This window comes from Camellia sinensis, chromosome 5 (assembly GCF_055761805.1).
Source record: "Camellia sinensis isolate YWXY chromosome 5, ASM5576180v1, whole genome shotgun sequence".
Taxonomy (NCBI): domain Eukaryota; kingdom Viridiplantae; phylum Streptophyta; class Magnoliopsida; order Ericales; family Theaceae; genus Camellia; species Camellia sinensis.
The window spans coordinates 210,637,980-210,665,922 of NC_138965.1; the positions used below are offsets into that span (position 1 = coordinate 210,637,980).

The following is a 27,943-nucleotide window of genomic DNA, read 5'->3' on the forward strand; positions in this document are numbered from 1 at the left end:
ATTGACGTGTTTTTTAGTTTTATTATTATTATTATAAAATGATGTGTAAAAATATATAGGTAATATGATTCAAATAAATATATATATATATATATATATTTTAGATGTTTTCAGCCTTAAAACAATATATCTATGGACCCCCAGTTTGAACTTCAATCCCGGCCCAAACCAACAGTCCGTGATAAAAATCACCAGGGACATATCGGTCTGAGTCAGTACTAGCCCTTTAAGTAAAATTTATGGGGCCCCATTGGGCCTTAGACCAAGTAGACTGGGTTACAGCCCAAATCAATCTCGGCCCAATCGAAGAGAGAGTCATAAAATCATCATCTTCTGGATATTAGATCGAGAGAGAGAGAGAGAGCTGATACGATAATGGCTGCTTCGAGTCACCTCTGTATTCGCTCGTCACCAGGAATGAACCGTCCGATCTTCCGGTCTAGTCGGCGGCCGGTTCAGTGCTCTGTGGAACGCCAGGCGCTCTTTAACCGCATTGCTCCTGTCTACGATAACGTACGCCTCTTCTTTGCTCATCTACTTGTCTCAACTGCTTAGAGCCCCTCGTACTAGAAAAAAGTTCTATGAATTATGTGTGTTTATATGCGATTTTTCGATTTTGTTTTCTGTATTCTGAATTTGGGTTTTGTTTTGAAAAAAAAAAAAAAAAAAAGTTGAATGATTTGTTGAGCTTGGGGCAGCATCGAATTTGGAAACGTATGGCTGTATCGTGGAGTGGGTTAGTTCAATTCTTCTACATCATTCATTACTCTCTCTCTTTCTCTCTTTGTCTAAAGTTTTGAGTGATTTGATGAATGAGGAAAATGGAATGAATTTGAAAAGAGATTAGTAGTTAATTAGTAGATGTGGAGTTTTAAATTAATCAAACTAACAACCATGTGTGTGTGTGTGGAATGTTGAAGTTTATATTTGGTTTGCATAGGGCGAAAGAGGGAGACAATGTGTTAGATTTGTGTTGTGGAAGCGGGGATTTGGCGTTTCTTTTGTCTGAGAAAGTTGGTCCCAATGGCAAGGTTTGCTCTTCTTCCTATTCCTTATTTCATTTCATTTTTTTAATTTATTTTATGAATTTGTTCTAATGTCTGTTAAACAAGTTGGATGTAAATTATAGGGTGTTTTGTTTGTTTCAACAAATGTCATTGTTATATATGTATGTATTATCTATATGCGTATGCGGGGAACATGTAAAATTGCTTGCTTTTGTTGATTTATCAATAATTTGGATGTTTGAATATCACATTGGATACTGTATTTACCATTTCAAGCAATATGGAAAAAACTAATTCATTAGAAAGTGTTAGCTAAAAGGGAAGCTTGGCCCAACAAAGGCTTTCCGTTAGCATCCCTGGTGGCATGGGTTTGAGTCACATGAATGGGGAATAGGTTGCATACATCTTGTCTCCCTAGACTGTCTTTTAGTGAATCTCGTACATTGGGTCACTCTTTTTTATTAAAGAGGGTTAGATTCACTGTTGTCTACAACCGAGTTTGCAGTAGGTAGTTTGTTCGTTCCAGAGGTCTCTTGTATGCCTCGTTCAAGCCCTCTTCTCTAATCTATTCATTTTGACTATTGCCCTGATAAACTGATTTTAACTAAATTTTCAAGAATCATATCCAATTTACTCTCAAGTCTCTTAAATTTTCAAGAGCTCTGCACAGTGCTAGTTAAATTTCAGATTGACATGAATTGTGTCTCAGAAGGAACTGCCTACTGGCATCCCTATGTACAATTTTGTGGAAAAAACCTCCAAAATATTTAATTTCTATATTACACCTATATACTAGGTCCTTTTTTGGTCACATTTGCAGGTGATTGGTCTTGATTTCTCCAAGGAACAATTATCAGTTGCTTCATCTCGACAATATTTATGCTCAAAGGCCTGCTACGACAATATTAAGTGAGCATTGGTGAAACTAGCCACTGAGGAACCCCCCCACAGACGGACACAAAAAAAAAAAAACCACAAAAGTTCATTTTTATTTTTATTTTTTATTACAATGTAATCATAAAGCCTTAACAAAAATGATATTATGAATTGTATTAAGCTATTTATTATGTGCATCACTAACGGAAAATGCCATGGCGTTAATATTATTACATGATGAATCATAGGTGGGTTGAAGGAAATGCTCTTGATTTACCATTTTCTGGTTGTTACTTTGATGCTATCATCGTTGGGTATGGGTTACGTAATTTGGTTGATTTACATAAAGCTATGGAGGAGATGCATCGAGTTCTGAAACCAGGTTCAAATGCATCTATCCTTGACTTCAATAAAAGCGCCGACACATTTAGTGCCTCAATTCAGGTATCGTGACTAGATAAATTGTTGCATTCTTTGGTTCGACATTCAAATGCTATTTAATAAATGGTTTCTAAAAGAATTTGGTAATTTTTTAGTAGCTTTTTTATTTTTGTTTTTATTTTTTATCATTGACACTGGAATTGTATTTCTAGTAATGTGATTTCTATTCCCTCCACTTGAATCCTGCCATGCGAACATAGCCTAATGGTTGTGGCAGTGTTGTAATTTATCAACGATGTACTTTTGTTCACTACCTCAACTTGACAGTGCTATTATCGTTTCACAAATATGATATTTGAATGTAACTTTTGCAAATGAACAACAAAAAATTTAACTCCCATGAGCATTGTTTTTGCAAGGAATGGATGATTGATAATGTTGTTGTTCCGGTGGCAACTGGTTATGGTCTTGCAGAGGAGTACAAATATTTGAAAAGCTCAATTCAGGAATTTTTAACAGGTTTTCCCTTCTCATTAACCAATTCTATGTCTTTGTCTTTCATACATGACTTTCTGCCTTTTGTAGAATAACTGGTCCTCAAACCCAACCTGCTGCGTTGTTAAACCACTCGACTAATCATTTTGCTTTCATTGTTAAACACTGTATAAGGTTTCTATAGTAATGTGATTAGAAGTTAAAGCCATGGCTGTTAAGTTGACCTTCAGATTTCTGATTCATGTGGCTATTTTATTTTAAATTGCGTATTGTTTCTCTAACATTTTCTCTTTCTGTTTAAGCAATTTATTGTTTATTCCATTGCAGGGAAAGAGTTAGAGAAACTTGCTTTAGATGTGGGATTTGCAAATGCTGTGCATTACGAGATTGGTGGAGGACTCATGGGAAACTTAGTTGCCACGCGGTAGACCCATGTCCCTGTTTTGCGTTTGGAAGTTTCTGAAATTTATGTCACGAGGGAGCGACCCATGAAAGGACACAAAATTTTCACTCAGAATATGTATTTCAAGTTCCAAACTAACATTGCGCCTTCTTTTTTAAAAAAGGTGTGATAATTTTTTTTCTGAAGTATTGAAACTCATTAATATTATCATAAGATTCATAAAAACAGAGCAAAATTTACTGTTGATGAATCAAAATTTCCAATATGTTTGGTGTTGCATACCATATGAGATTTGAATATAACTGAAAGTGATCTAACTCTACTAGTACGCTCACTCTTTTACGAACTTCATTCCTTTGCCTTGATCTCTTTCTCTGCTCAAATTCAGTCACCAATAGCTGGAGATACAATCCGTAATTTTCCTTCTAAAATCTGAAATCCCCTGGTGCACACCAGCTGTAATGTTGCCAAAATCGTGCAGGTCAATCAAACCCTCACTGATCAAAGGTTTCTAAGCATTTCTTCCATGAAACGTCCCATTTGAGCCCACCTAGGTGTTACCTGGGGTGGAAAGAACTATGGGAGAGGTTGGCAATTGAGGCAGAATTGTCAACATTGAGGGGGTAAGTTTGGTTCTCCCTTGTGTCATTAAGTTCCATGGTCTTCTCGTCTATAAAAGGTGGATTAGTGGGAGGAGGGAGGTTTTCATCCTTGTTTGCCAGCATCCGTAATGCCGTAGACATCGATGGTCGTAACGACGGAGCCTCTTGGGTGCACAGAAGTCCTATATGCACCACTCTTAAAGCCTCATTTTTGATGTTGCTGTTATGGTTGTAGTTATGCAACATCAGGTTTGGGTCAAAAAGTTCCTCCACTGCTCCTTGCTGGAAATGCTCCCATGCCTGTTTCAGGAAAATGATATACATCACCAGATGAATTTCAAACCCCCCTCCCTGTTTTTTCCACATGCCTGCGTGAATTTATACAACAATTGACATGGGTACTACTTGGTGCTCATCGGATTTGAACTTACAATTGTGATTAAGCTGTCCGAGTATTCTGTGGTTTTGCTCCTGTTGTTTTGCCTTCCGGTAACTATTTCTAACAAAAGAACGCCAAAACTATAGACATCTGCCTTCTCTGTTAACTGGCCATGGGCTAGGTACTCTGGAGCCATATATCCTCTGCAAATAAGCAACAATAAAAGGATTGGTAATTCAAACAAATTTTAATATCCATGTTAATATTTGGGTTTTCACCCAACAGATCATTACTCAAAGAAGAAGATACTCACAGTGTTCCTGCAATGGCGGTGCTGATATGACTCTTATCGTCTTGGAAGGACCTGGCCAACCCAAAATCAGCAATTCTAGCGCGCAGCCTTGAATCCAACAAAATGTTACTTGCTTTTATATCTCTGTGAATGATTCGGGTGTTGGGATTTTCATGAAGATAGACCAAACCATCTGCTGTCCCAGTAATTATTTGGTATCTCTTCTCCCAGTTTAGTGTTTTACCTCTGTTTGAATCTGTCAAGCATTGATTACAGTCACCTTGATACAGATTCAGAATACTTCTACAATTCAAACTCTGAAGTAACCATTCTATTACTCACCAAAAATGAAGCGATCGAGGCTCTTATTAGGTAGATACTCGTAGACAAGAAGGCTTTCTGGTCCTGAACAACTGCAACCTAGCAATCTGACTAGATTTCTGTGCTCCACACTGCTGATTATGTTGACTTCATTGTAGAAGTCTCCGGCTCTGTGTCTGTTGTTGAAGAAAAGCCTCTTGACTGCAATCTCTCTTCCGTCAGGCAAAACTCCCTGCAATGGAATTAATTTGTAAAGCATTACAAACTCTAAAACAAAAATGTTGTCGATTTGGGTGCACTTGATATACTACCTTGTAAACCGTTCCGAATCCTCCTTGACCGAGCTTGTTTGCTTCATTGAAGGATCCTGTTGCTTTCTCGAGCGTGGAGTATTTGAAATTCAAGCTACTGTCATAAAGGGTCCTTACCAATTTTTCTGCATCATTTGATCCTGTGGAGGGGAGAAGGATGATAAGGAAAATTTAGAAATTTTATGACTCACCAATCTATATAAAAATTTAGTAAAATCTACTGACAATTATTAGCTTTTGTGAACTTGTTTGCTTGTAATTCAAATGTTTGTTCTATGTAGGATCAAACAAATTTTGCATTTTTTCATTAAAAGTGAACAATTGTTGTATGTTTGATAGGGCCAATTTTTTATGTACCTCTTCTTTTCTTCTGAATTTCTCTGCGCTTCCAGAAATAAACACCAATAATTCCCCCAACCACCAAAACCACAACTGAACTGACAACAGAAACTGCTATCACTATTATGGTTCCTGCAAAAATTGTCAACGAAAACCCCATAGATATGTTATTTTTTTCAGCCAACAATTGTACTAATTTTATTTGACAGATTTTCCATGTTACCAAACAAAGGAAGAAGGAAATAGTATTATGTTACCTCTTGAACTTCCATTTCCCTGCTCCGGGTTGAGGAAATTTGTATCGGAGTACCTCATGAAGCATCCAGTGTTCAATGCCCGCCCCTCGGACCAAGGCAAGCATCCCAACATTTCCTGAGACGCGTTCACCAAACAAGCCTTGCAATCGCTCACGCTCAAAGTTCTCCAACAATCAGCCAGGACATAAGCTGATTCATTTTTCGTCCCCGATACTGCCACCTCAGTGCGCGCATACCCATTATTATTTGGTGCACCTGCAACAGCTTCCGTCACGGCCTGCCTCGCTGACACTTCAAATGTTGAGTTCTTTCGTGTCGTGTTCCCACACAAGGCCTTGTCACCCGGCCCCATATACTCATGAAAGAAGCTGTAATTCTGAACTCTCATGAAGCATCCATCGAGGTAAATCCGACCCCCATTGAAGGGAAAACACCGGGGAAGAACAGTACGTGCCTCAGCGTAGCATAGAAAACAGTCGAGTAAAGGGAGATCGCCGTAGCATTGGGCTAGGCCGTAGCTAGTGTCGAGTCCTGAGCCTGTGACAGCTACTCCGAATCCAGATGTTCTCATCTGTACACTGATGTTTTCCATCGCTGAAACGAAGTTTGGGACGTAGATTTTGGGGTTGTGCTCGCGTTGGTTCCCACACTGGGTTTGAACCGTCTGGGCTCGCGGCTCGGCCATTGATGGATTAGGAAATAGGAGAGTGATTGTGAGAATGTAAAGAACAGATGGGATTGGTTTCTTCATTCTTGGGATGAACTGAGACTTGGTTTTAGTGGTTCTGATCTACAACTTCAGGCTGTGTAATACTGAAATTTAACAGAAAGGACATGTTAGAATTCAAATCACAAGAAATTTAGATTGAGAAACAAAAAGAAGTCGAGCATTGCCAAGTAATCAGAACTGAATCTTGGCTATGCTATGCTATGCAACTGGCACTCTGAAACAATATTATGTTTGGATCTTGAATTTGTAAAAACTTACTGTGTTTTTTGTTTGGTAGAGTTAGGAAAATGAGAAGAAAGTGAATAGATAAATATTTTCTTGATAAATACAAAATTTTAATAGCCTGAATGTTATGACCACGGTCATTGAATAAATGCTATGCCTTTTAGGTTGGTTTCTAGAAATCATCAGCCCAAAAAAGTAGTATTATTGACCTTTTAATAGAATTGCAGTAGCTGAAGAAACAGGACATTTTTTATTTAATTCTGGCTGAACTATAAAAATTTTATTGACCTGTTTCTTTGAACATTCTTGACTAGAGAAGCAAAATTGAAGATGAAGACAGTCATTTAATTGAATGCACAGCAGTACCCTATCTGAATAGAACATGGGGTGCAAAAGCTTTGACAGCCTTTGCTTCTTTGGCACTGTGCTTGAAATCGTTCATAATTCATATCCAGCAATACAAGTAAAAAGAAAAAAGAAAAAAGAAAAAAGAAAAAAAAAATCTCTGTTTTTTTTTTATTTTTTTTTATTTTCTAATACATTTGTAACCATTGAGATTTTCACATCTCAAACATGATCAAACGGTTGAGAGTGAACTCTGAAGAATATTATTTTGGAATTCAGGTGATGGAACCCACAGGCTTGGTGATTGATCAAACATCAGACAATTGCTAAAGCAACTCTTGCCGGATTTTTCTCTCAATGTGGGTCCGCGTCCGCCCACACAAATTGATTCTTCACCAAAAAATCTAGGAGACCCAATTACTCTTCAATGGGTCCAACTCAGAATTCATGAACCATGTCCTAATGTGTGTTATCCACATAACACGGTCGGCATTCAATGAATGCCTCCTCTCTTGAACTGTTCATAATCTACGGATTAGTTCGATTGATCAGAACATTTATAAATTTTGCATTTTATTAAGAGGTTAGAGATTCAAATGTCATAAATTACATGTGAATTTTATTTTTCATATATTTATTGAATTTCTTTATCTTATTTTGAATTTTTTTGTATTAATTTATGTGATATATTTAATTATTATTATTATTGCAATTTATTGAGTTTTTTTGTAATATTATATGCTAATAAATAAATAAATATCATCTGTTTGTTGTTGAGATTAGAACTAATTCAACTGTATAGTGTTCGTAACAGCAGTGGAAATTTTTTTATTAATTAATGATATTATCAAATGATATCATCAATATACATAGGGTTGGTTTGGCAGAGGCTCATTGGGCTTTTTTGGCTCAATGAGACATAAAAGACAGAATAGACTCATGAGCCACAACAGATAAAACATCCCATCCAACCCCATATCATTACACTCTTCTCTCACAAAAAAATCAAAAAAGTCAAAAAGTCAAAAGTCCTTCCCAAACTAAGCTTTTGAGCCCAGGCTCATATACTCAAAAAAGTCAAAAAATTAAAAAGTCAACCCACTTTTCAAACGGAGGAATAATATTTATTACAAAAATTCACATCGACTATGAAAGAAAACGAAATAAAAGAATCCAATAAAACAAAATAAATAAATAAATAAATAAAGAGAACAGAGCACAAGAAGAATATAGGCAATGGATAACAATACAAAAGTTGGTTGCATTGGGTCCCTGTTATGTCACGCCTTCAAGTGAGAAATTTTTTAGTGCATCATATGTGGTATCCGTAACCAACCACAACTCAACAACTGTAATTAAATAGTGTCAGACATTTACCACATCAGAAAAATACTGATCAAAATTAACGGTACTTACATTTTCTCTCTCTACTTGAATTTGCAGGACTTTTCTCTCTCCCCACATGGGTCCTCTGCCTATCTCCGATTTAACCCCTGTAAATAATAATTTTGCAATTGTTTCAAACTTCAGTTGCCATAAAAAAATCACCCATTGGTGACTTGTTTTGGCAGCTCAGTTAAAATTATTTTTTTAATTTTTTAATTTTTTATCACATTATCTTTTATATATATTGTGGGGTTATATTTTCTGAAATACCAACACGTGGTATGGTGACGCCGACGTGTCAGTCGAGATGCCACGTGTCCTGATAGTTATGCCGAGGTTACCTAGGCAAGGCCGAGGTGATCTCTGAAGATATCGGAATCCGAAATAAACGGATAAGGGACAAGAGTCCTAGAGAAAAGAGAAGACTTTGCTAAGATAAGGATAAAACTCTTAGGGAGTTTGTCTTTATCTCTTGAAGAGTCCAAAGTTGACATTGAATTGGAGTCCATAAAAGTCAGACTTCTAATGGGACTTGGATTTAGTAAACTATAAAAGAGAGGCACCCCGTAGGTCTAAAGTACGCAGTTTTATACTCAAGCTTATGAATTTAACACTTGATTATCTTTGAGAGATATACTGACTTGATCGTCGGAGTGCCCCCGGGTGGAAGAGCTACCGCCGGAGCCTTTTCTTTTTGTTACAGGTCTGTTGAAGCCATCTATTCTGCCGGTGCTCTCCAGTTGGTTACTAAGCGGGCAGTGTGGTCAGAAAATTACCCACACAATTTGACGTCGTCTGTGGGAATCTTAGAAGAATAGATGGCTAGTGACGGACAAAGGGAAAACATTGGGGGCGACACTCCTGCTAGGAATGGCAGACCAATTGATCTTAACGTTGAAGGAGACAATCACAGTGCAGAAAATCATGACCAGGGTCACGGAGAGAAAGACGTCGGCCAGGAGGGCGGTACTTCGAAGCGAACAGACCAAAGCATGTATTATAACGAAGATAACCTTCAGGTATGGAGGGATAGGTGCTTACGGAGAGATGAGGAAGTAAAAGACTTGGCAAACAAGTTGGCAGACCTACAGTCAGTGGTCAACTTCATGATGCAAAACAATGTTATGCAGCCACCATACCCGCTGCAAGATACGCCGATGCCAGCAATTAACACCCAGAAGGGAGGAAGGAAAGCAATCCCCGAAGCCCCTCAGCACACCAGGAGTGGAAGACACTCACACCGACCTTCCAGGGAAGTCGGACGAGAGGAGCCGAGGCAAGAAGAGTCCCGAATGACACATCGAATGAAGGATCCTGGGCCCAAAGAACATCGGCATGTTCAAGGGCAGGCACTCTGCTTTGACACAACCCATGGAGAAAGATCGAAACGGGCCCACCACGAGGCCGAAAGTAATGTGCCAAAAAGATTGAAGTCCAGAGATAGCCGAGCTCCAGGTAGGAGTAAGGAAGACTTGAGGGATTACCTCAAAAGGAGGCAGCAGAATGTTGAAGCCAAGGTGACATCCCCAGTTAAGCCGAGAACACCGTTCTCGGTGGAACTGGACAAATTTGAAGCACTAAAGAGATTCAGTATGCCAAGGTCCTAAATTTATGATGGTAAGTCAGATCCCAACTTTCATGTTGGACTATACCTGAACTCAATGGCGTTATACAGTGGGAACGAGCCGTTGCTCTGCAAAGTATTTCCCTCATCCTTTGGGGAAATTGCATCTGATTGGTTCCATAAACTACCGAAGGGAAGCGTAAAGACATGAGAAGACCTGGCCGAGATGTTTGTGGCTAGGTTTGTAACGAACAAATTACAGCCCTTGAGGGTCGACGCCCTGATGGCTTTAAGAATCACCAAGGAAGAAGGCCTTAGGCCCTACGCGAAAAGGTACTACGAGGTGTTCAATCGAATACCCGAATGCAACCAATAAGTGGCGGTCATGTCTTTCAAGAACGGCCTGAAAGATGACTGCCCACTACGGAAGTCTTTGGCAAAAACATTGCCAAAAAGCATGGAGGAACTCATGGCGAGAATCGAGAAGTACGCCAGAGCCGAAGAAGATACGTCGGGAAACAAAGAGATAAAGCAGGAGAAGGGAAACAGCTCGCCGAAGCGAGGACAAGGTACCAACGGGCCGACCAAACAAGAAACAGAATTGAAGGGTAAACAGGCAGTGACGACGGTATTCCGAATCCCTATCCATAAAGTCTTGGACCAAATACGAAATCAACCTTATTTCAGGGCACCGGCAAGAGCACCAGGGGAATTTATGGGAAGAAACGTTGGTAGGCGCTGTGATTACCATAATGAAGAAGGACACCCAACTCAGGACTGCAGAGCCTTAAAAGCACACTTAGAAGACCTAGTAAGGCAAGCCCATCTAAGGGACCTTGTTGATGAGGCCAGGACAAGAGAAGAACAGACAAGATTGCCTCAAGCACCAGCAGCACCGCCTCCCCCAGCACAACAACCACAAGCAGGAGGACCACGGGTGGTTAATGTAATCCACTCAAAGGTGAACGAAAGCGACATTCGGAGAGAAACCCAAAGAGTAAAACACCTGCAGCACATGAACCAGGTCGGATACAAAAAACCTCGGCCTGAAGAATGCCAATGACCGATGGTAACTTTCACTGAAGCCGACCTGGAGTTGGTCCAACATCCGCATAATGATGCCTTGGTAGTATCCCTCCAGGTTGGGGAATGCCAAGTGAAACGCATCCTGATAGATCAAGGCAACTCTTGTGACATCATGTACGTCAGATGTTACAAGGAGCTGGGCCTTCACCCTGACAACCTGGAACAATCCAGCAGCCCTATGGTCGGCTTCAATGGAACGCCAACATGGCCATTGGGCGCAGCAAGCATGGAAGTACAAGCTGGTACTAAAAAGATTAAGACAGAATTTATGGTGATTGACACACCCTCGCCATATAACATCATCTTGGGAAGACCATGGTTACATGCAATGGGGGCAGTTCCCTCAACACTGCATCAACTACTACGGTTCCCAATAGAGCATGGGATTGAAGAAGTCAGAGGAGATCAACTGCAGTCAAAAACTTGCTACATGGCAGCAATGAAGACTACTTGCAGCATTCGAAAGCCAAAAAAGGCAGAGATTGAAGACGAGGATATGGAGGTAATAGATGATGTCGGCAAGGAGCCAGCCAAAAGAGTGAAGAGACACTAAAGAAAATCCTTGTCCAGGAGGGCGACGAAGAACGCTTATTTCTTCTCGGCTCAGGCTTAGCCGAAGAAGAGGAAAGAGAACTGGAAGATTTTTTGAGAACCAACATTGGAGTGTTCGCCTGGACACCTTACGAGATGCCTGGCATTGACCCCGAGGTCACTTGCCACAGACTGAATGTCGACAGGTCGGCAAAACCTGTGATTCAACGAGCCAGAAGACTGACGTTGATGCACGTCGAAGCAGTAGAAGAAGAAGTAGATAGACTTCTGGAGGCTAGGGCCATCCGAGAAGTTCACTACCCAACTTGGCTATCCAACACAGTAGTGGTGAAGAAGAAGAACGGCAAATAGAGGGTTTGTGTAGACTTTACTAGCCTCAACAAAGCCTGCCCCAAAGACAGCTTTCCCCTACCCAAGATTGACTAGCTCGTAGACGCTACTTCAGGGCATGAAAGGATGAGTTTTCTGGATGCATACAGGGGGTACCACCAGATTGCCATGTACCCTCCAGACGAGGAGAAAACCGCATTCATCACCCCTAAAGGCCTATACTGTTACAAGGTAATGCCTTTTGGGTTGAAAAATGCCGGAGCAACTTACCAAAGGTTAGTAACAAAAATGTTCAAGCACCTGATTGGCAAAACGGTAGAAGTCTACATCGATGACATGGTTGTAAAGACCAAGTGTCACGGACTTAGACTTCGCAAGCCTACCGTGCGGCCTTAGATGCCTCTCAACCCTCTTGGTTGCACCTAAGTTAGCCTTACCCACTCAACCACACTAACACACGCAGTTTAGGTGGAAGAATGCCACTCACCCACACTAACACACACAGTTTAGGTGGAAGAATGCCTTCACTATACAAGTTAACATTTACAAGTATAGTCGTGTACAAAGCTTACAAGGCTCTCACACTCACACTCACAAGTGCCTCACTCTTAGAGCTCTCTTGGATCTCCAGGTCTCTAGGTTCCTAGCAAATGAGACCCCTCACCCTTAGATAGCCATCCCCCTCCTTAATGGATGGCTCAGATCATTTTGATCCAAGGGTTACAAACTCTCATCTAGAACATTCCATAGAACTATCTAGGACAACTACCCTATCTACTACAATCTAGAACTCTCTTACACTAGTGTAGTACATGGTAGGCTTCTCTAAGACAATCTAGGATGTTCCAGACCCATCCAGACTTTTCTGGACACTCCAAGGCTCTTCCACATTCCGGAATCTTCCAGGCCGCTCCGGACCCTTCTACCACATTCTAGAGTCTTCCAGCATACTCTAGGTTGGTCTCCCCCATTCCGGAACCTTCCAGCGCCTTCAGCATACCGCCCACGCTGCTCCTTGTGTCACATAAATTGTTGGGGCGTGACACTCTCCTCCACCCAATCCCGTGACGCCCTCGTCACGGAGAATCATACCAAGCTACCACGTCTTGATATGATCTGTGTCCGCTGCTGCTGGAGCTTGCCTCTTCGCCCTTGCTATGCAGCCCACTCTGTTGCGTCCCTGCAAGTGCTTTCTCTTTGCCCTTGCCAAGCAACCTACTCTGCTGCATTCCTGCAAGTGCCTTCCTCTCCGGGAAGTCCTTCACTATGTGCGGTCCGTTGCACAGGAAACACTCGAGCCACCCTTTCCAGTTCAAGCCCAGCCTGTTAGCCTCGTCAGTGCACTCAAACCTTAGAGTGGCACCTCTCTTCTCCTGCGCATGTGAAGTTTCCTCCTTGGCCTTCACCTCCGCGCACTACTCATCATTCTTTTGGATGTGCACCTCCCCACCCCTCTGGGATATCGACCCAAGAAGTTGGACGCTCCCCAGCTGAGCCACCTCCTCTGAAGGGTCTTCACTCTCGGAGTCCCTCGCCTCCTTCTTTCCCTTCCTTGCCGTGGCACTCAGCTGTTTCTTCTTCTTAGGGCAGTTTCTCACCATGTGCAGTCCGTTGCACAGGTAACACTCAAGCTGCCCCCTTCCTCGGAGATCCGGTGCGTTGCCCCTTCCTTCGGCGTTCCTGTCTCTTCTGGGCCTCGCCCTCGCTGTGCTCATCCTCGGTGGTCTGAGGAGACTGCCTCCCACCTTTGGCACAGCTCTCTCGGGCACCGCTTGCACCCTCATGGCTCTTAGGCGCACGAACCTTCTTCCTGGCTGGAGCCAAATTCCCTCCATTGCCAGTGACGATGGCCTTCTTGCACAACTCCAACTCTAACTCCAAGCTAGCTACTCTTGCTTCCAGGGCCTTCTGCTGGGTTACCTTTTCCTCCAGCATCTCCATCCTAGCAACCAAACTAGCAAAATTGGAGAAAAAGTCACTAATACGAGATGTGGTCTTACCAGGGCCAACTAGCGCATCCTCAAGCCTAGTGAACCGCTCTTCCACACTCTCCATCATCCCCTCGAGTCATGCCTCCAATGTCGCCATCGACTTCTTCGTTGAGAGCTTCCTCACCCTGGGGATGTTCCCTTCGTCGCCAGACGTAGCCATGTACAACTTTGCTCTGATACCAACTGTCACAGACTTAGACTTCGCAAGCCTACCGTGCGGCCTTAGATGCCTCTCAACCCTCTTGGTTGCACCTAAGTCAGCCTTACCCACTCAACCACACTAACACACGCAGTTTAGGTGGAAGAATGCCACTCACCCACACTAACACACACAGTTTAGGTGGAAGAATGCCTTCACTATACAAGTTAACATTTACAAGTATAGTCGTGTACAAAGCTTACAAGGCTCTCACACTCACACTCACAAGTGCCTCACTCTTAGAGCTCTCTTGGATCTCCAGGTCTCTAAGTTCCTAGCAAATAAGACCCCTCACCCTTATATAGCCATCCCCCTTCTTAATGGACGGCTCAGATCATTTTGATCCAAGGGTTACAAACTCTCATCTAGAACATTCCATAGAACTATCTAGGACAACTACCCTATCTACTACAATCTAGAACTCTCTTACACTAGTGTAGTACATGGTAGGCTTCTCCAAGACAATCTAGGATGTTCCAGACCCATCCAGACTCTTCTGGACACTCCAAGGCTCTTCCACATTCCGGAATCTTCCAGGCCGCTCCGGACCCTACTACCACATTCTAGAGTCTTCCAGCATACTCTAGGTTGGTCTCCCCCATTCCGGAACCTTCCAGCGCCTTCAGCATACCGCCCACGCTGCTCCTTGTGTCACATAAATTGTCGGGACGTGACACAAGGAATCTAAGGGTCATCTTGCCGACCTAAAAGAAGTCTTTGATGTACTCAAAACATACCGGCTCCGACTTAATGCATCAAAGTGTGCGTTTGGAGTTGGATCAGGTAAGTTTTTAGGGTATCTGGTAACGAGAAAGGGCATTGAGACTAGTCCAGACCAAATCAAGGCCATCCTAGAGCTGCAGAGCCCAACGTCAGCAAAACAGGTTCAGATGCTTACTGGAAGGGCCGCAGCCCTAAACAGATTCATCAGCAGAAGCTCAGATAAATGCAGACCCTTCTTCAACCTGGTGAAGAAAGCCACAGACTTTCTGTGGACAGAAGAATGCGAAGCCGCTTTAACCGACCTAAAGAAGTACTTAACCACAACTCCGGTTCTTTCCAATCCAGAACCAGGGGAAGAACTGTTTTTGTACTTGGCGATTTCAGAACACGCAGTAAGTGCAGTACTAATCCGAGAAGAAAAAAGGGAACAAAAGGCTGTTTATTATGTTAGTAAAATTTTGGCCGATGCAAAAACAAGGTATCTACCACTGGAGAAATTAATGCTAGCCTTAGTAATGGCTTCAAAGAAGTTGAACCATTACTTTCAGGCGCACAAGATTGTAGTCCTAACAGAGCACCCATTGAAGTCCTTGTTGCAACAAGGAGACTTAACAGGAAGGATAGCAAGATGAGCAGTAGCCCTGGGCCAGTATGACCTGGAGTTCAGGCCAAGAACAGCAATTAAAGGCCAAGTTTTGGCCGACTTCGTGGCAGAATTCACACCCGAAACCATCGAACATCGGGCTCCATTGAGCCAGGATGAGCATTGTCCCAGCAAGCAAAAAGAATCCCAGCCTAGGGCAAAAGAACAAAGGAAGAAAAAACTCAGACCCTGCAGCATCTACATCGGCGATTCATTCAGACTGTTCGTCGATAGAAGTTCAAACCGACAAGGAGCGGGGGCAGGAGTACTGCTGATATCTCCAGATGGAGAAATAATAGAACAGTCCATCCGTTTGGGGTTCAAGGCCTCAAACAATGAAGCGGAATACGAAGCATTAATTGCAGGGCTAAAACTAGCAGCAGCCGTAGAGGCAGATGAGGTAATAGTTTTTTGTGATTCACAACTTATTGTTAACCAGTCCACAGGTGAATTTGCAGCCAGGGACGAAAGGATGTCGGCATATGCAAAAGAGGTCATCAGATTGGCAGCCCTATTTCAGAACAGCCGACTACTCCAAGTTAGCCGAGATGACAACACCCACGCCGATGCGTTGGCTAACCTGGCAAGTTCAATGCAGACTGGAAAAACAAGGACAATTATGATAGACTATATGTCGGGCCCGAGCATAGAACCAGAGAACACAGAGCAGCAAGCAATGTGTGTGGATATGGGGCCAAGTTGGATGGATGCAATTGTTGCATTCCTGAAAGAAGGAAAGCTGCCAGAAGATCGTAAGGAGGCACACAAAGTCAGACTGAAATCGGCAAGATTCTGTCTGACAGAAGATGGACACTTCTACAGAAGGTCTTTCACTGGACCACTTTTAAGGTGCGTACACCCTTTACAGGTTGAAGATTTCCTGTATGAAATTCATGAAGGAATTTGTGGAAGCCATGCTGGGGACAGATCATTAGCCCACAGGGCCATTACCCAGGAGTATTGGTGGCCTTACATGCAGAAGGATGCCGAAGCCTACGTAAAGAAGTGTGAACAATGCCAAAAGTTTGCACCTTTGATACATCAGCCAACTGCTGACCTAAACCCAGTGTCTAGCCCTTGGCCGTTTGCCCAATGGGGCATGGATCTGGTTGGGAAACTTCCCCAGGCAACTGGACAGAGAAAATACTTGCTAGTGGCAACAGATTACTTTACAAAATAGATAGAGGCAGAACCTCTTGCCAAAATTCGAGATGTGGACGTCAAGAACTTTATATGGAGAAACATCATCACCAGATTTGGGATTCCAAGAGCAATAGTTGCCGACAACGGAACACAGTTTGACAGCAAACTCATCAAGAACTTTTGTGCGAAATTCAAGATCAAAAATTACTTCTCAACACCAAGTTTTCCCCAAAGTAATGGGCAAGCAGAAGCATCCACAAAGTAATTTTGGATGGAATAAAGAAGAGACTGCAGGCAGCAAAAGGAAAGTGGGTAGACGAGTTACCCAACGTGCTTTGGGCATATCGGACTACGCCAAGAAGATCAACAGGGGAATCCCCCTTTGCCATGGCTTATGGCACAGAAGCTGTCATCCCATTGGAGATCGGCATCCCAGGGATCAGGACCCAGGGAGTAGAGAATGGCACCAACAACATACTCTTAGCCCGAGAGCTGGATTTTTTGGAAGAACGAAGAGAGAAAGCTGCAATTCAACTCGCAGTATACCAGCAACAACTTGCCAGAGCTTACAACAAGAAGGTCAATCCAAGAGGTTTTCAAGTCGGCGACCTAGTCGTAAGAAAAGTCGTCGGCAACAAGAAGGATCCCAGAGAAGGCAAGCTTGGCCCAAACTGGGAAGGACCCTACAGAATTACTTCGGTATTAGGCAATGGAGCTTATCGGCTAGAAGATAACGAGGGCAAAGCACTGCCAAGGCCTTGGAACACTTGTAATTTGAAATTCTACTATCATTAGATGTGCAGTATTTTTGGCCGATGTCATCAATAAAATCTTTCCCCTTTTCTTAAAACACATATATTTAAAGTTACATATTGGTATTTTTGGAGACATGAATAATGAGAACCCAAGTAGAACTCAAGTTCACATTGGGGGCAGAGAGAAGACAGATTATTCCTTAATTCACTTGTTGAAATTTGTAGCAATTTACAAGTTGGAATTAAGCTGATTCCTTATCTTCACTTATTGAAATTTATAGCAATTTACAAGTTGAAGTTAAGCCGAGATCATTGGTTCTCTTCGCTTGTTGAAATTTGTAGCAATTTACAAGTCGAAGTGAAACCGAGGTTACAGCTTGCACACTTATAGCAATCTACAGGTTGGTCCAACCAAAGAAGATGCTTAACACTTGTTGAAATTTGTAGCAATTTACAAGATAATGTTCGGCCAACATGTGATCATCTGTTGAAATTTGCAGCAATTTACAGATTGAGGTAAAAGCTAAGTATATTGTTGAAATTTATAGCAATTTACAAGTAGGTTAGCCCAAGATCACTGTTTAAATACTTGTTGAAACTTGAGAAAAAGTTTGCAAAAGTTAAACATCGAATAAGTATATGTTTTATACTTGTTAAAATTTATGAAAAGATTGTAAGTCAGTATCTTGCCGAAGTAAGACTTGTAGTTATTACACCCGAGATATGTAACCCCGAGAAGATTGCACAAAGATGACAAAGTATGAAAGGCATACAAAATATTCCAAGTATAGAACTATGCAGAAGCAATTAAAGAAAAGACAAAGATTCAAGCAAAGCTCAGTTAACATTTACAAAATTGGGAGGCACGTCGGCCACGCAAAAGCTTACATTGTTCAGAAAAAGATAAAGGAAAAAACAAAATACAAGTAAGCAAAAGAAGAACATAAAGCTAAGGGTCTTCTCATCCAGATTGTTGGATTTGAAGATTAGATACGACCTCGGCCTCATTCCCTGCCGCTATTTCGGCGTCAATTTCCTGAAGAGTTTGTTCGACAGTCTTAACCTCGGAAGGGATGTCGGCTGAAACATTGTCAGGAACAGCTTCAGGGATAACCTCATCACCTTCTTCATCTTGAGTCAAGTCAAGGACTTGCTCATTCTGAGGAGGGGACTTAGCCCCATCAGCATCCTTTGGTTTTCTGACCAAAGCTTCATCCTCTTCCTCATCGGCATCCTCAGACTCAGATTCAGATTCTCCTCCAGGCTGACTTGATGGAGGAGAAGGGGGGAACGGCAGAGGAATAGCATCGGCATTGCGGAAGGGTGAGTCAGCAGGAAGATCAAGTTTCTTTATCAGTGACATCCAACCAAGGGAGAAGCCCCTGTTGCATGCCTGCCTGACTTGAAGTTTATACTCCTCAGTAACGTCGGCCATACCCTGGGCGTAGGCCTTTTCGTCGGCCGCCTTGATTTCGGCATCTTTGGTAGATAAAGCATCTTGAAGTTCCTTTTCCGCCTGGGCCTTTTTTTCCTCGGCTTCTCTCTTCTCGGCCTTAGCAACCTTTCTAATAGCCTCGGCAGATTCAGCCTTTTCCTCGGCAAGGGTTTGGGCTTTTGTGGCAGCCTCAGCCTGGTCTTCCAGTTTTTTCATCTTTAATTGAAGAGATTTGTTTTCCTTTGTAAGGGCAGAAACCTCTCTCTTCAGATCAACCAACTTTGTCCTGTTTTCAAAAGCTTGCATTGAAAACAAATGGGCATGCTGAATGGCCTGAAAGAAAACAGAAGTGTTAGAGAATATTTCAAGTATGAAATAGAAAGAAAGCAAAAAATTCCAAGCAGGAACACTTACTTGAACGGAGTGCTGGAGCATTAGAGCGTAATTCTCGTACTCACTGTACTCAGCATTTCGCTCGAGGTCACCCGGAAGAAGCAATGCCGTACTGAGGGCAACGCCGACATTTATGTCGTCGGCACTTTCATTGGACATAATTGGCCTATCTTCCAAAGTAATTTTGGGAGCCCAAGGGACATCCGGTTTCTTGGACCCCGAGGTAGTAGCTGAGGCCGACCTTGGTTTTTTTGTCTGTGTGGACTCAGAGGGTGGGTTTTCAGCAGACCTTTTTGCAGAAGCAGAAGAAGTCTTCTTACTCTCAGCCAGTTTAGAGATGGGCAGAGCATCCTCAGCCTCAACCTCAGTAGCTTTGGCCTTGGGCTGAGCTTTTTTGATTCTTTTTGGCTTTGGTGGGGGCATGGATTGGGTTGGAATAACATCAATGTCGGCCGGAAGGTCAGCTAGGAGATCTTGGGCAACAGGCTTCGGGCGACCCATCTCAACAGTTTTTACAAGTCGTCGCCGACGTTTTCTTTCTGGTATTGGGATTAAGTATGGGGCCGAGGTAGATGGTTGATTGATTGGGTCAGATATTGACTCTTGATCTGTTCGAGATGTAGAAGCAGTTTGAGTTGTGGTAGTCGGAAGAGAAAGGCTTTTCTTCTTTCGTTTGGGAACGTCGGGCAGAGTGGATTTGTACGTAGGAATAAAGTTTAGAAGCAGAGGTGCTTTTCTTTTGTGGACAGGCAAGTCCAGGAGCCTCTTCAGGTCCTTGCTAGGAACGTAGGATTGGCGAAAGTCTTTCGCTAGCTTGCGAACGTCTGCAAGAAGAAACGGACATTAGAAACAGATAAAATATTGAAAACTTGAAAAGAAACAACTAAACACTGGGCTCTTACCCTTGCCCTCTTTAACCGTTCGAGGAAGAGGGTATAGATGGACATCTTCGTCTGGGGCAAATTCCCAATTTTCAGAGACAATGAAGTAGTCATCTCCAGCTCCCTTGTTGAAGTCTGGGAGGTCGGCTACAATTTTGAATTCAATAGACCTCGGCTTGAGGTAGTAGACGTAACCTTTTTCCTTCAGGCTAAGGGGGCATATGGTGTAACAATATTGTATGTCGGCTAGGGTGATTCTAACGTTTTCTTGTCTGGCTAAGGCGATGATACCAAAAATCACTCGATAGGAGTTTATAGCAAGTTGCATAGGGTTCAGCTTATAATAATGCAAAATCTCGCGAAAAATAATGTTAAGTGGAAGCCGAAGTCCACATTCAGTAAAGGCTATAATAGAGAGAGGCATGGTGTTTTCGGTAGGCATGATGGAGTCATCATCCCCAGCTAGTTTCAGGTGAACATCGGCAGGGACGGAGAACTCCTGCCTAAAGTACTCAAGTTTGGACGGGGTATCAACCCTATGTCTCCACATACCCATAACGTCGGCCTAAAGACAGAAAGCTAGGTTTCAGAAAGAAGGTGTTCTTAAAGGGTTATTGGAACCTCGGCAAAAACCTAGGAGAGTATTGGTACGGCTTGTTTCAGTTTTCCTTAAATTAAAGGTTCTACAAACAAATCCCAAGCCTAAGAACTATGAAGATGAAGATCAAAGGCACAGATCTGGAAAGGAAAAACAGAAAACAAGAAACAAAGAATGACGTTTCAGAGACGAAGAACAGAGGTATGGTTCTCAAAAGAGAAAGAAATTCAGAAGTAAGAGGTCAAGAACAGTGGCAAGAAAAGTGTTAAAACAGTGCAAATGTTCAAGATATGAGTAAAATCATGGAATAGACGCATCCAGATGAATAGTTCAGCAAATCAAAGGTTTGAACAGCGCAATAATGGCAGTAAGTAAACGAAAGCACATAAAAGAAATTGGAAATAAGAGGAACAGAGGCTTACCAGAACAAATGAAGCCGGAATGAAAGTCGCCGAGGTAAGGCAACGGTTGCAGACAAGACGGAACGACGAAAGCTTCGCTGGAATGGAAGAATGAAGACAGTTGCAGAGCTTGGAGCTACAGTAATGGCGGGTTTGAGAAAATTTAGAGAGAGAGAGAGCTAGAAAATCGAATGCAAAAGTAAAGAAATGAAGATGGAGAGAAAAGTTTTATCAAAAACTTGAAACGGCGGCAAAAGCAGGGTATTTATTACGCCTGGAGCAACGCACACGTCAGACGGCGTAGATGGGTGAAATACAACTTTCAGGCGTGTCACAGACACGGGCCAATGAGGATAAAGCACATGAGGGGAACGGTTGAGAAAAGGTGCATGACAGCTCATGCGCGTGGAGGAGTTCGCTTGAGTTCTTGTTCTTTGATAAAGGCATGTCAGCCTAAAATGAATGATCTCGGCCGAAGAGTTCTCATGCCGAGGTACTGGAAGAAAATACAGATATAGGTTCCATCACCTTAGAATGCCGAGGTAATAAAACCTAGGGGGCAGTTGTGGGGATGTATTTTCTGAAATACCAACACGTGGTATGGTGACGCCGACGTGTCAGTCGAGATGTCACGTGTCCTGATAGTTATGCCGAGGTTACCTAGGCAAGGCCGAGGTGATCTCTGAAGATATCGGAATCCGAGATAAGCGGATAAGGGACAAGAGTCCTAGAGAAAAGAGAAGACTTTGCTAAGATAAGGATAAAGCTCTTAGGGAGTTTGTCTTTATCTCTTGAAGAGTCCAAAGTTGACATTGAATTGGAGTCTATAGAAGTCAGACTTCTAGTGAGACTTGGATTTAGTAAACTATAAAAGAGAGGCACCCCCATGGGTCTAAGGTACGCAGTTTTATACTCAAGCTTGTGAGTTTAGCACTTGATTATCTTTGAGAGATATACTGACTTGATCGTCGGAGTGCCCCCGGGTGGAAGAGCCACCGCCGGAGCCTTTTCTTTTTGTTACAGGTCTGTTGAAGCCATCTATTCTGCCGGTACTCTCCAGCTGGTTACTAAGCGGGCAGTGTGGTCGGAAAATCACCCACACACATATATATATTTTGTAAAAAAAATTAAAAAATGAAATTTTAATCTATTTTTCAAATCAGACCGGTGAGTAAAAAAGTTCTTCAATTAGAATATTAAAATCACCAGTAGTGATTAGGGGCCCGAAAACGGGATGTCCCGAATGCCTCTAATTTTTTTTTTTTTTTTTCAACAGGAGGAAGACGAAGAAGGGAATGAGGGGGTGGGGGAGGGGGAGGGGAGAGGAGGAAGGACTGGAGGGGGCTTAAAAAATGGAGGAGGAGGGGCTGAGGCGAGGCAGACGCGATCGGCGGAGGCCGACGCGATCGGCGGAGGCAACGCGATCGGCGGCGATCGGCGCACGGTGCAGGCGACGCAACCTCTCTCTCTCTTTCTCTCCCTCTCCCTCTCTTTCTCCCCCTCTTCCTCTGCATTGCAGAGGTCGAAAATGGCGGAAAAAAAGAAAAAAAAGAAAAAAAAAAACGGAATGCCCAAAACGACGTCGTTTTGGGCATTCGGGCCATTCGGGGCAAGCAGATTCGGGCCACCAAACATTTTCCTAAAATCACCCAACCGTATGGCCATCGGCCATCGCCACCGAATCAACAACGATGACAAAAGAATATTAGCAACAGGTTGACTTTTTACTTCAGACAAGCCATTGAGTAGGCACCATTTGGGAAGTGATTTTGTGGGCTTTTTGATTATTTTAGTCATAAAAAATAAAATAGGTTGTTTTAGTTACAACAAATAAAACATCACATCAAATCCATAATCATTACACTTTTTTCTCACAAAAAAAGTTAAAAAAGTCAAAAAAAACAAAAAATCCTTCTCAAACCAAACTTTTTTAGCACGAGTTAAAATAATCAAAAAAGTCAAAAAATCAAAAACCGACCTCCTTCTCTTACCAACCCTAATTGAAAAGGCTAAAACAGAAGGAAAGAACCCTTTCAAGAGGCTAAGAAGAAATTTTCGAAGAATCTGGTTTGAAGAAATCACAGTCCCAGCCCGCCCGCCCCCCCCCCCCCCCCCTCTCTGTGTGCTCTTCTTTCCATTTCAAGTGTGTTTTGTTTGAATTTTTTAAAAATTGCGTTCTTTATTTTTCGTATTTTTTTTATTTTTAGTAAATATTTTTAAAATTTTAAATATTTTTTTATTTTTTTAGATGTACCTTACATAAAAGTATTTAAAAAATAAAAAAAAATATTTTAAAAAATTAACAAATACATAAAAATATGAAAAATATATTAAATTTTTATATATTTTTTTATATTTTTGGTATTTATTGAATTTTTAAAAGACTTTTTTACAAATATTATACTTTTTATCTGTATTTATGTTAAGTGTGTCTAAAAATAAAAAAAAATTACTTAAAATATTAAAAAAAATTAGTAAAAACAAAAAAATACGAAAAATAATAAAGTATAATTTTCTGAAAACAGCGAAACCAAACAAGCTTAACCCTTGTGGATCTCATTACCCTTGTTTTTGAATTATGTTTAGTGCTGCAACTATATTTGTATGATCTTTTTTATGATGTAAGTTCTAAATTGAAGTAATGTCTTTGGAAAATGATTTTGTGGTGGTTTCTTCTATGGAAGCTGAGAAGAGAAATGAATTTGTAGAGGGAAATAGTACCAGTAGAACAAAAATGTTTTGGAGTTTTAATTTGTGAGTTCTAATAGCTCTAATGTGTATGTAGGGTTCATCTAATGTGATGTTTTGACTTGTTTTTTGTTTTTTTAAGAGGACTTTCTATCTCACTCTAGCTCAATTAGAGCTCTAGTTTTAAAAGGATATATCATTGTTGACCAGCAGAAATAAGAGGCAAGTATATGTGGGTTTATTTGGTGTATTGGGAAAGCTTATTTTGGATATTAAGTTAAATTTTTTTAACAAATATATAAAAAATAAAGAGATAATATGATTTAAAAAAAATTTAAAAAAATCAAAATATCAACTTTTAATCCAATGACAAAATTAGGAGTGTGCGTGGTGCGGTTCAGAAGGTTTGAGAGTAAAATTACAAATTGAATGACGGATTGACGGATTAACAGATTGACAAATCGCGGTTGGGCAGTTTTTGACGGATTAGCGAATTGAAGAATATTTTAACTAATTATCATACATTTACATAATATATAACATAAAGTAATTTTACATAATATGTGTCATATATATAATTACTAATTTGTAATAAATTTCGTATCTTAAATATCTCTTACACTAATTTTTTATATTGATATTTCATTAGAAATTAAAAAATATATATGTATTAACTATAGCGGAGTGGAATAGTTTGAAAGACGAATTATAAATTTTAAAGTTTAAATTGTAATTAGAGATAAAACGGTACAAATTAATATAATTTTAACGAATTTGATAATATTTTACACCATCATAATCAAAAATCAAAATAAGAGAGAGAGAGAGAAGTGTTGCTAGGTTTCATTTGAGGAAAGAGTGTAAAGAGAGAGAGAGAGAAGTGTTGCTAGGTTTCATTTGAGGAAAGAGTGTTTTTACGTTATGTAGTAATAGGGTAATGATAGAGACCATTAAAAGTGATGTTTTAAAGCAATTATTAATGATATGGTAATTATTATTTTTTTTAAAAAAGACACAACAACACTGTAATTAGTGCTTTTACTCATTTTCTATAGTAATAAATTTCGGAAAATGAGTGAGAGCACTAATTAGTGCTACCACTAATGATGTGGCAGTGGGTCTCACCATGAATGATTTGATGTTTTGGCCTTGGTGTTCTATTTTTTTTTTTTATTAAGTGCTATATCATTAGTGATCTTTTTAGAGCTCCAAAATTAGTAGTCTCTATCATTGTTGATAAATTTCTGACTTTCTCTGTCAAAGGGAGTTGTTGTCTGCTTATAATTCGCTAAAGGTACCACGTCTGAAAGCCGGTGTGGTACCCTACTTGCACTCAAAATTTTCTCCCTTCAAATGGGTCTGACTCAACGCTTAAATATATACTCTTTTTCCTTAAAAAAAAACAACAATGCTAGGTAGTTCAAAATTTTGTACCTTAAATGGCTCAAATCACTCAAAACGACGTCGTTTTAACAGATTTTGAGTGCAAAACGACGTCGTTTTGACAGATTTGAGCCATTTGAGCCACAAAATTTTGAGCTACCAAACATTTTGGAAAAAAAAATAAAATGTAGTAAACTCTTAGGTTCAGTTTATTTTCAGAGATAGAATGGATGGACTTGATAGTGAGAGGATTGTTAGTGAGAGAATTAATAGTGAGGGAATTAAGTAAAATTATGTTTGTTTTGGTGATAGTTGTTAGTACAGGGATTGTTAAATTATTTTTATATAAAATAAATATAAAATAATAAAACAAATACAAAAACATTAAACATTAAACATTAATGTTTTAAAAAAAATGCCCATCATGTAAAAAAATTTTAAAAAATAAAAATAAAATAAAATAAATTTAGAAAAAATAAAATAAATAAAATAATGATTTTTACTTAACAAAAAATACAAAAAATTAAACATTAATATTCAAAAAAAATTTCCGACATGTAAAAAATAAAATAAAAAATTTCTAGTCGCCGGACTATTTTTCTAATACCAAGTCCTGGAGGTCCATCCGAATCCCATCTACAAGGCCTATCTTAAGCCTTTCAGCTTATCAGTCCCTTCCTCAACTCTGTAAACAAACAACATATTAATTGGGGCTCACAGCTATCCTAATCCCAATCCCCCTCTTATACCCCTAATACAAACGGGGCCTTAAATCCACACCAAATATCTATATCTATATATATATATATATATATATATAATATTATGAAATTTGTTTACCACGTTTTTAAAATACATGCTAAGAAATTTTAAATATATATATATATATATATTTGTTTACCACGTTTTTAAAATACATGCCAAGAAATTTTAAATATATATATATATATATATATATATATATATATATATAAATTTTTTGCATAAAAAATTATTAAGACAAATTTCACTAGCAAGGCAATCTATGAGGTTGACAGCTAAATTACAAAATAGTGAAAAATCTATGTATTGAGTAGTTTAGAATTTTTTAAATAAATATATTTTTTGAATTTTTATAAAACAAAATTATATAAAAAAATAAAAAAAATAGAGAATAGATGTTGATAAATGTGACCCAAATAACTTATTTGTTAACTTATAAATTGTACCTATTGAAACTAGTTTAATTGCCCAAAACCCTTGTCCTAAGTGTCAAGGATTAAGACAATTATCCTCTCACCAATAAATAAACTGAAGCTTCGTACAAAAACATTTTTTTAATATAATTATTTTTAATTGTTCAAAAAAATATATGTAATTTAATTTTTTTTTCCTTCAAAAAATTGCAAGGAAAAGAAGAACAAGCTTTCAATCTTACACCAGATTACATATACTCCAATAAAACGTCCTGATTGCCGAAATCAAAATGGAAATGGTTAGAAACACAGAGCACTATGATCGACGAAACAGAGAGAATTCTCGAATTTCAATCAACGCAAAGCGACTCGGGCTTCAAAGTAAACAAGAGTTCATGATGACTATCAGATATGAATCAAAGAGTGTTTGTTTATCATCTCTATCAAGCTTCAAATAAGATTTCATAAGAAGAACCTATTGATGCGGAAAATTTTCGTAATCGTTTCCAAGAGGTAATCGTAGCAAAATCTACTAATTCTAAACAGATGATCAAGAACTAGAATTTAGATAAACAAGTGCAAGTCTCTGTAACAGAATCAATAAGAAAGCTCGATTTTAGGGAATAATGGAGATCTGAACTCGTACCTTTTCGCACATTGAATTGCCAAAATTCGAGTTCCAAGCAAGATCGGGAGAGAGATCTGTAAGTGATAGAGAGAGGAGATAGAGGAAGGAGCGAGAGAGATTTTGCTGCATCAATATCAAACGAAGACTCTAAAAAGAAAGAGAATTGACTTATGAAAAACTCTCATCTATTAGAGAAACAGAAATATGAGTGAAAAGAAAACGCAGTTGGCCATGGTTTGATATTTCAAGATTACTAATATTATGAACTTAGACTAGTGGTGTTTTGAAAAGTTGATAAAAAATTAATTTTTTGATTTTTTTAGTTTATTTTATTTTTTTGTGAGTAAAAAATGTGAGAGATGATGTGATCCAAAATAGGTAAAAGACTAAGGCCAAGTTTGGGAACACCCAAAAAAGTCAAAAAGTCAAAAAGTTACTCAAAAAGTTAAAAAGTTATCACTATTTATCAAAAGTCAACAATTACGGCTGCACAACTCCCAATTCTAATTTTCTCCTACAAATCAATTTTTACAATTTTTTATTACACATTTTTCCATAAAAAGTCAAAAAGTTAACCCAAACATTCATATTTTCAACCTCAACTTTTTAGTCTAAAAAGACAAAAAGTGCACTTATTTAGTCTTCCCAAACTTGGCCTAAAAGTTGGTTTTTTTTTTGACTTCCCAAAAGACTCCTTAATTATCAGAAATTATTTAGAATTATCATTTTATAATTTAAATTTATTTTATACATAAACCTCACACTATACAAATTTAATTTCAACCACACATTTCCATTGAAGATTACTTTGGGTACCATAAGTTTGGTCCATAGACTTAGGCTTTTGAGAAATACTCTAATCATAATTTTAAAATTTCAAATTTATTATATAAAAATATATATATTATTTAGTTCAAGTTTTTAATTTTTTTTCTTTAAATGACAAGGATATGCGTTAAGTGACAAGGATATGCGTTGAAAAGATATCAAAAAAATTGTCAGTGAACGATATTTGGTGGCGGCAAT

The 27,943-nt window shown here is 39.9% G+C and overlaps 3 protein-coding genes across 8 annotated transcripts; 1 reads left to right on the forward strand and 2 right to left on the reverse strand.

The window, feature by feature from the left end:
• Window positions 1–331: 331 nt before the first annotated feature.
• Window positions 332–3,427, forward strand: MENG (S-adenosyl-L-methionine-dependent methyltransferases superfamily protein). The gene is made up of 7 exons (XM_082871389.1): window positions 332–513; window positions 672–736; window positions 941–1,031; window positions 1,828–1,916; window positions 2,132–2,327; window positions 2,684–2,783; window positions 3,087–3,427. Exons 1-7 carry the CDS (start codon window positions 376–378, stop codon window positions 3,185–3,187), a joined length of 780 nt encoding a protein of 259 aa, XP_082727515.1. The 5' UTR covers window positions 332–375; the 3' UTR covers window positions 3,188–3,427.
• Window positions 3,249–27,150, reverse strand: LOC114313632 (cysteine-rich receptor-like protein kinase 2). 6 transcript variants are annotated; one of them, XM_028260031.2, is made up of 8 exons: window positions 26,936–27,150; window positions 5,664–6,476; window positions 5,425–5,538; window positions 5,068–5,207; window positions 4,778–4,988; window positions 4,457–4,691; window positions 4,196–4,346; window positions 3,249–4,064 (listed from the first exon to the last, which is right to left on the reverse strand). In XM_028260031.2, exons 2-8 carry the CDS (start codon window positions 6,412–6,414, stop codon window positions 3,720–3,722), a joined length of 1,947 nt encoding a protein of 648 aa, XP_028115832.2. In that variant the 5' UTR covers window positions 6,415–6,476; window positions 26,936–27,150; the 3' UTR covers window positions 3,249–3,719. The 6 variants fall into 6 exon arrangements, with proteins under 6 accessions (XP_028115832.2, XP_082727514.1, XP_028115836.2 ...); XM_082871388.1 differs by lacking the exon at window positions 26,936–27,150 and adding an exon at window positions 8,380–14,676; XM_028260035.2 differs by lacking the exon at window positions 26,936–27,150 and adding an exon at window positions 6,985–7,197.
• On the reverse strand, window positions 18,161–22,597 carry LOC114313668 (uncharacterized). The gene is made up of 2 exons (XM_028260073.2): window positions 19,185–22,597; window positions 18,161–19,103 (listed from the first exon to the last, which is right to left on the reverse strand). Exons 1-2 carry the CDS (start codon window positions 19,662–19,664, stop codon window positions 18,297–18,299), a joined length of 1,287 nt encoding a protein of 428 aa, XP_028115874.2. The 5' UTR covers window positions 19,665–22,597; the 3' UTR covers window positions 18,161–18,296.
• Window positions 27,151–27,943: the final 793 nt, after the last annotated feature.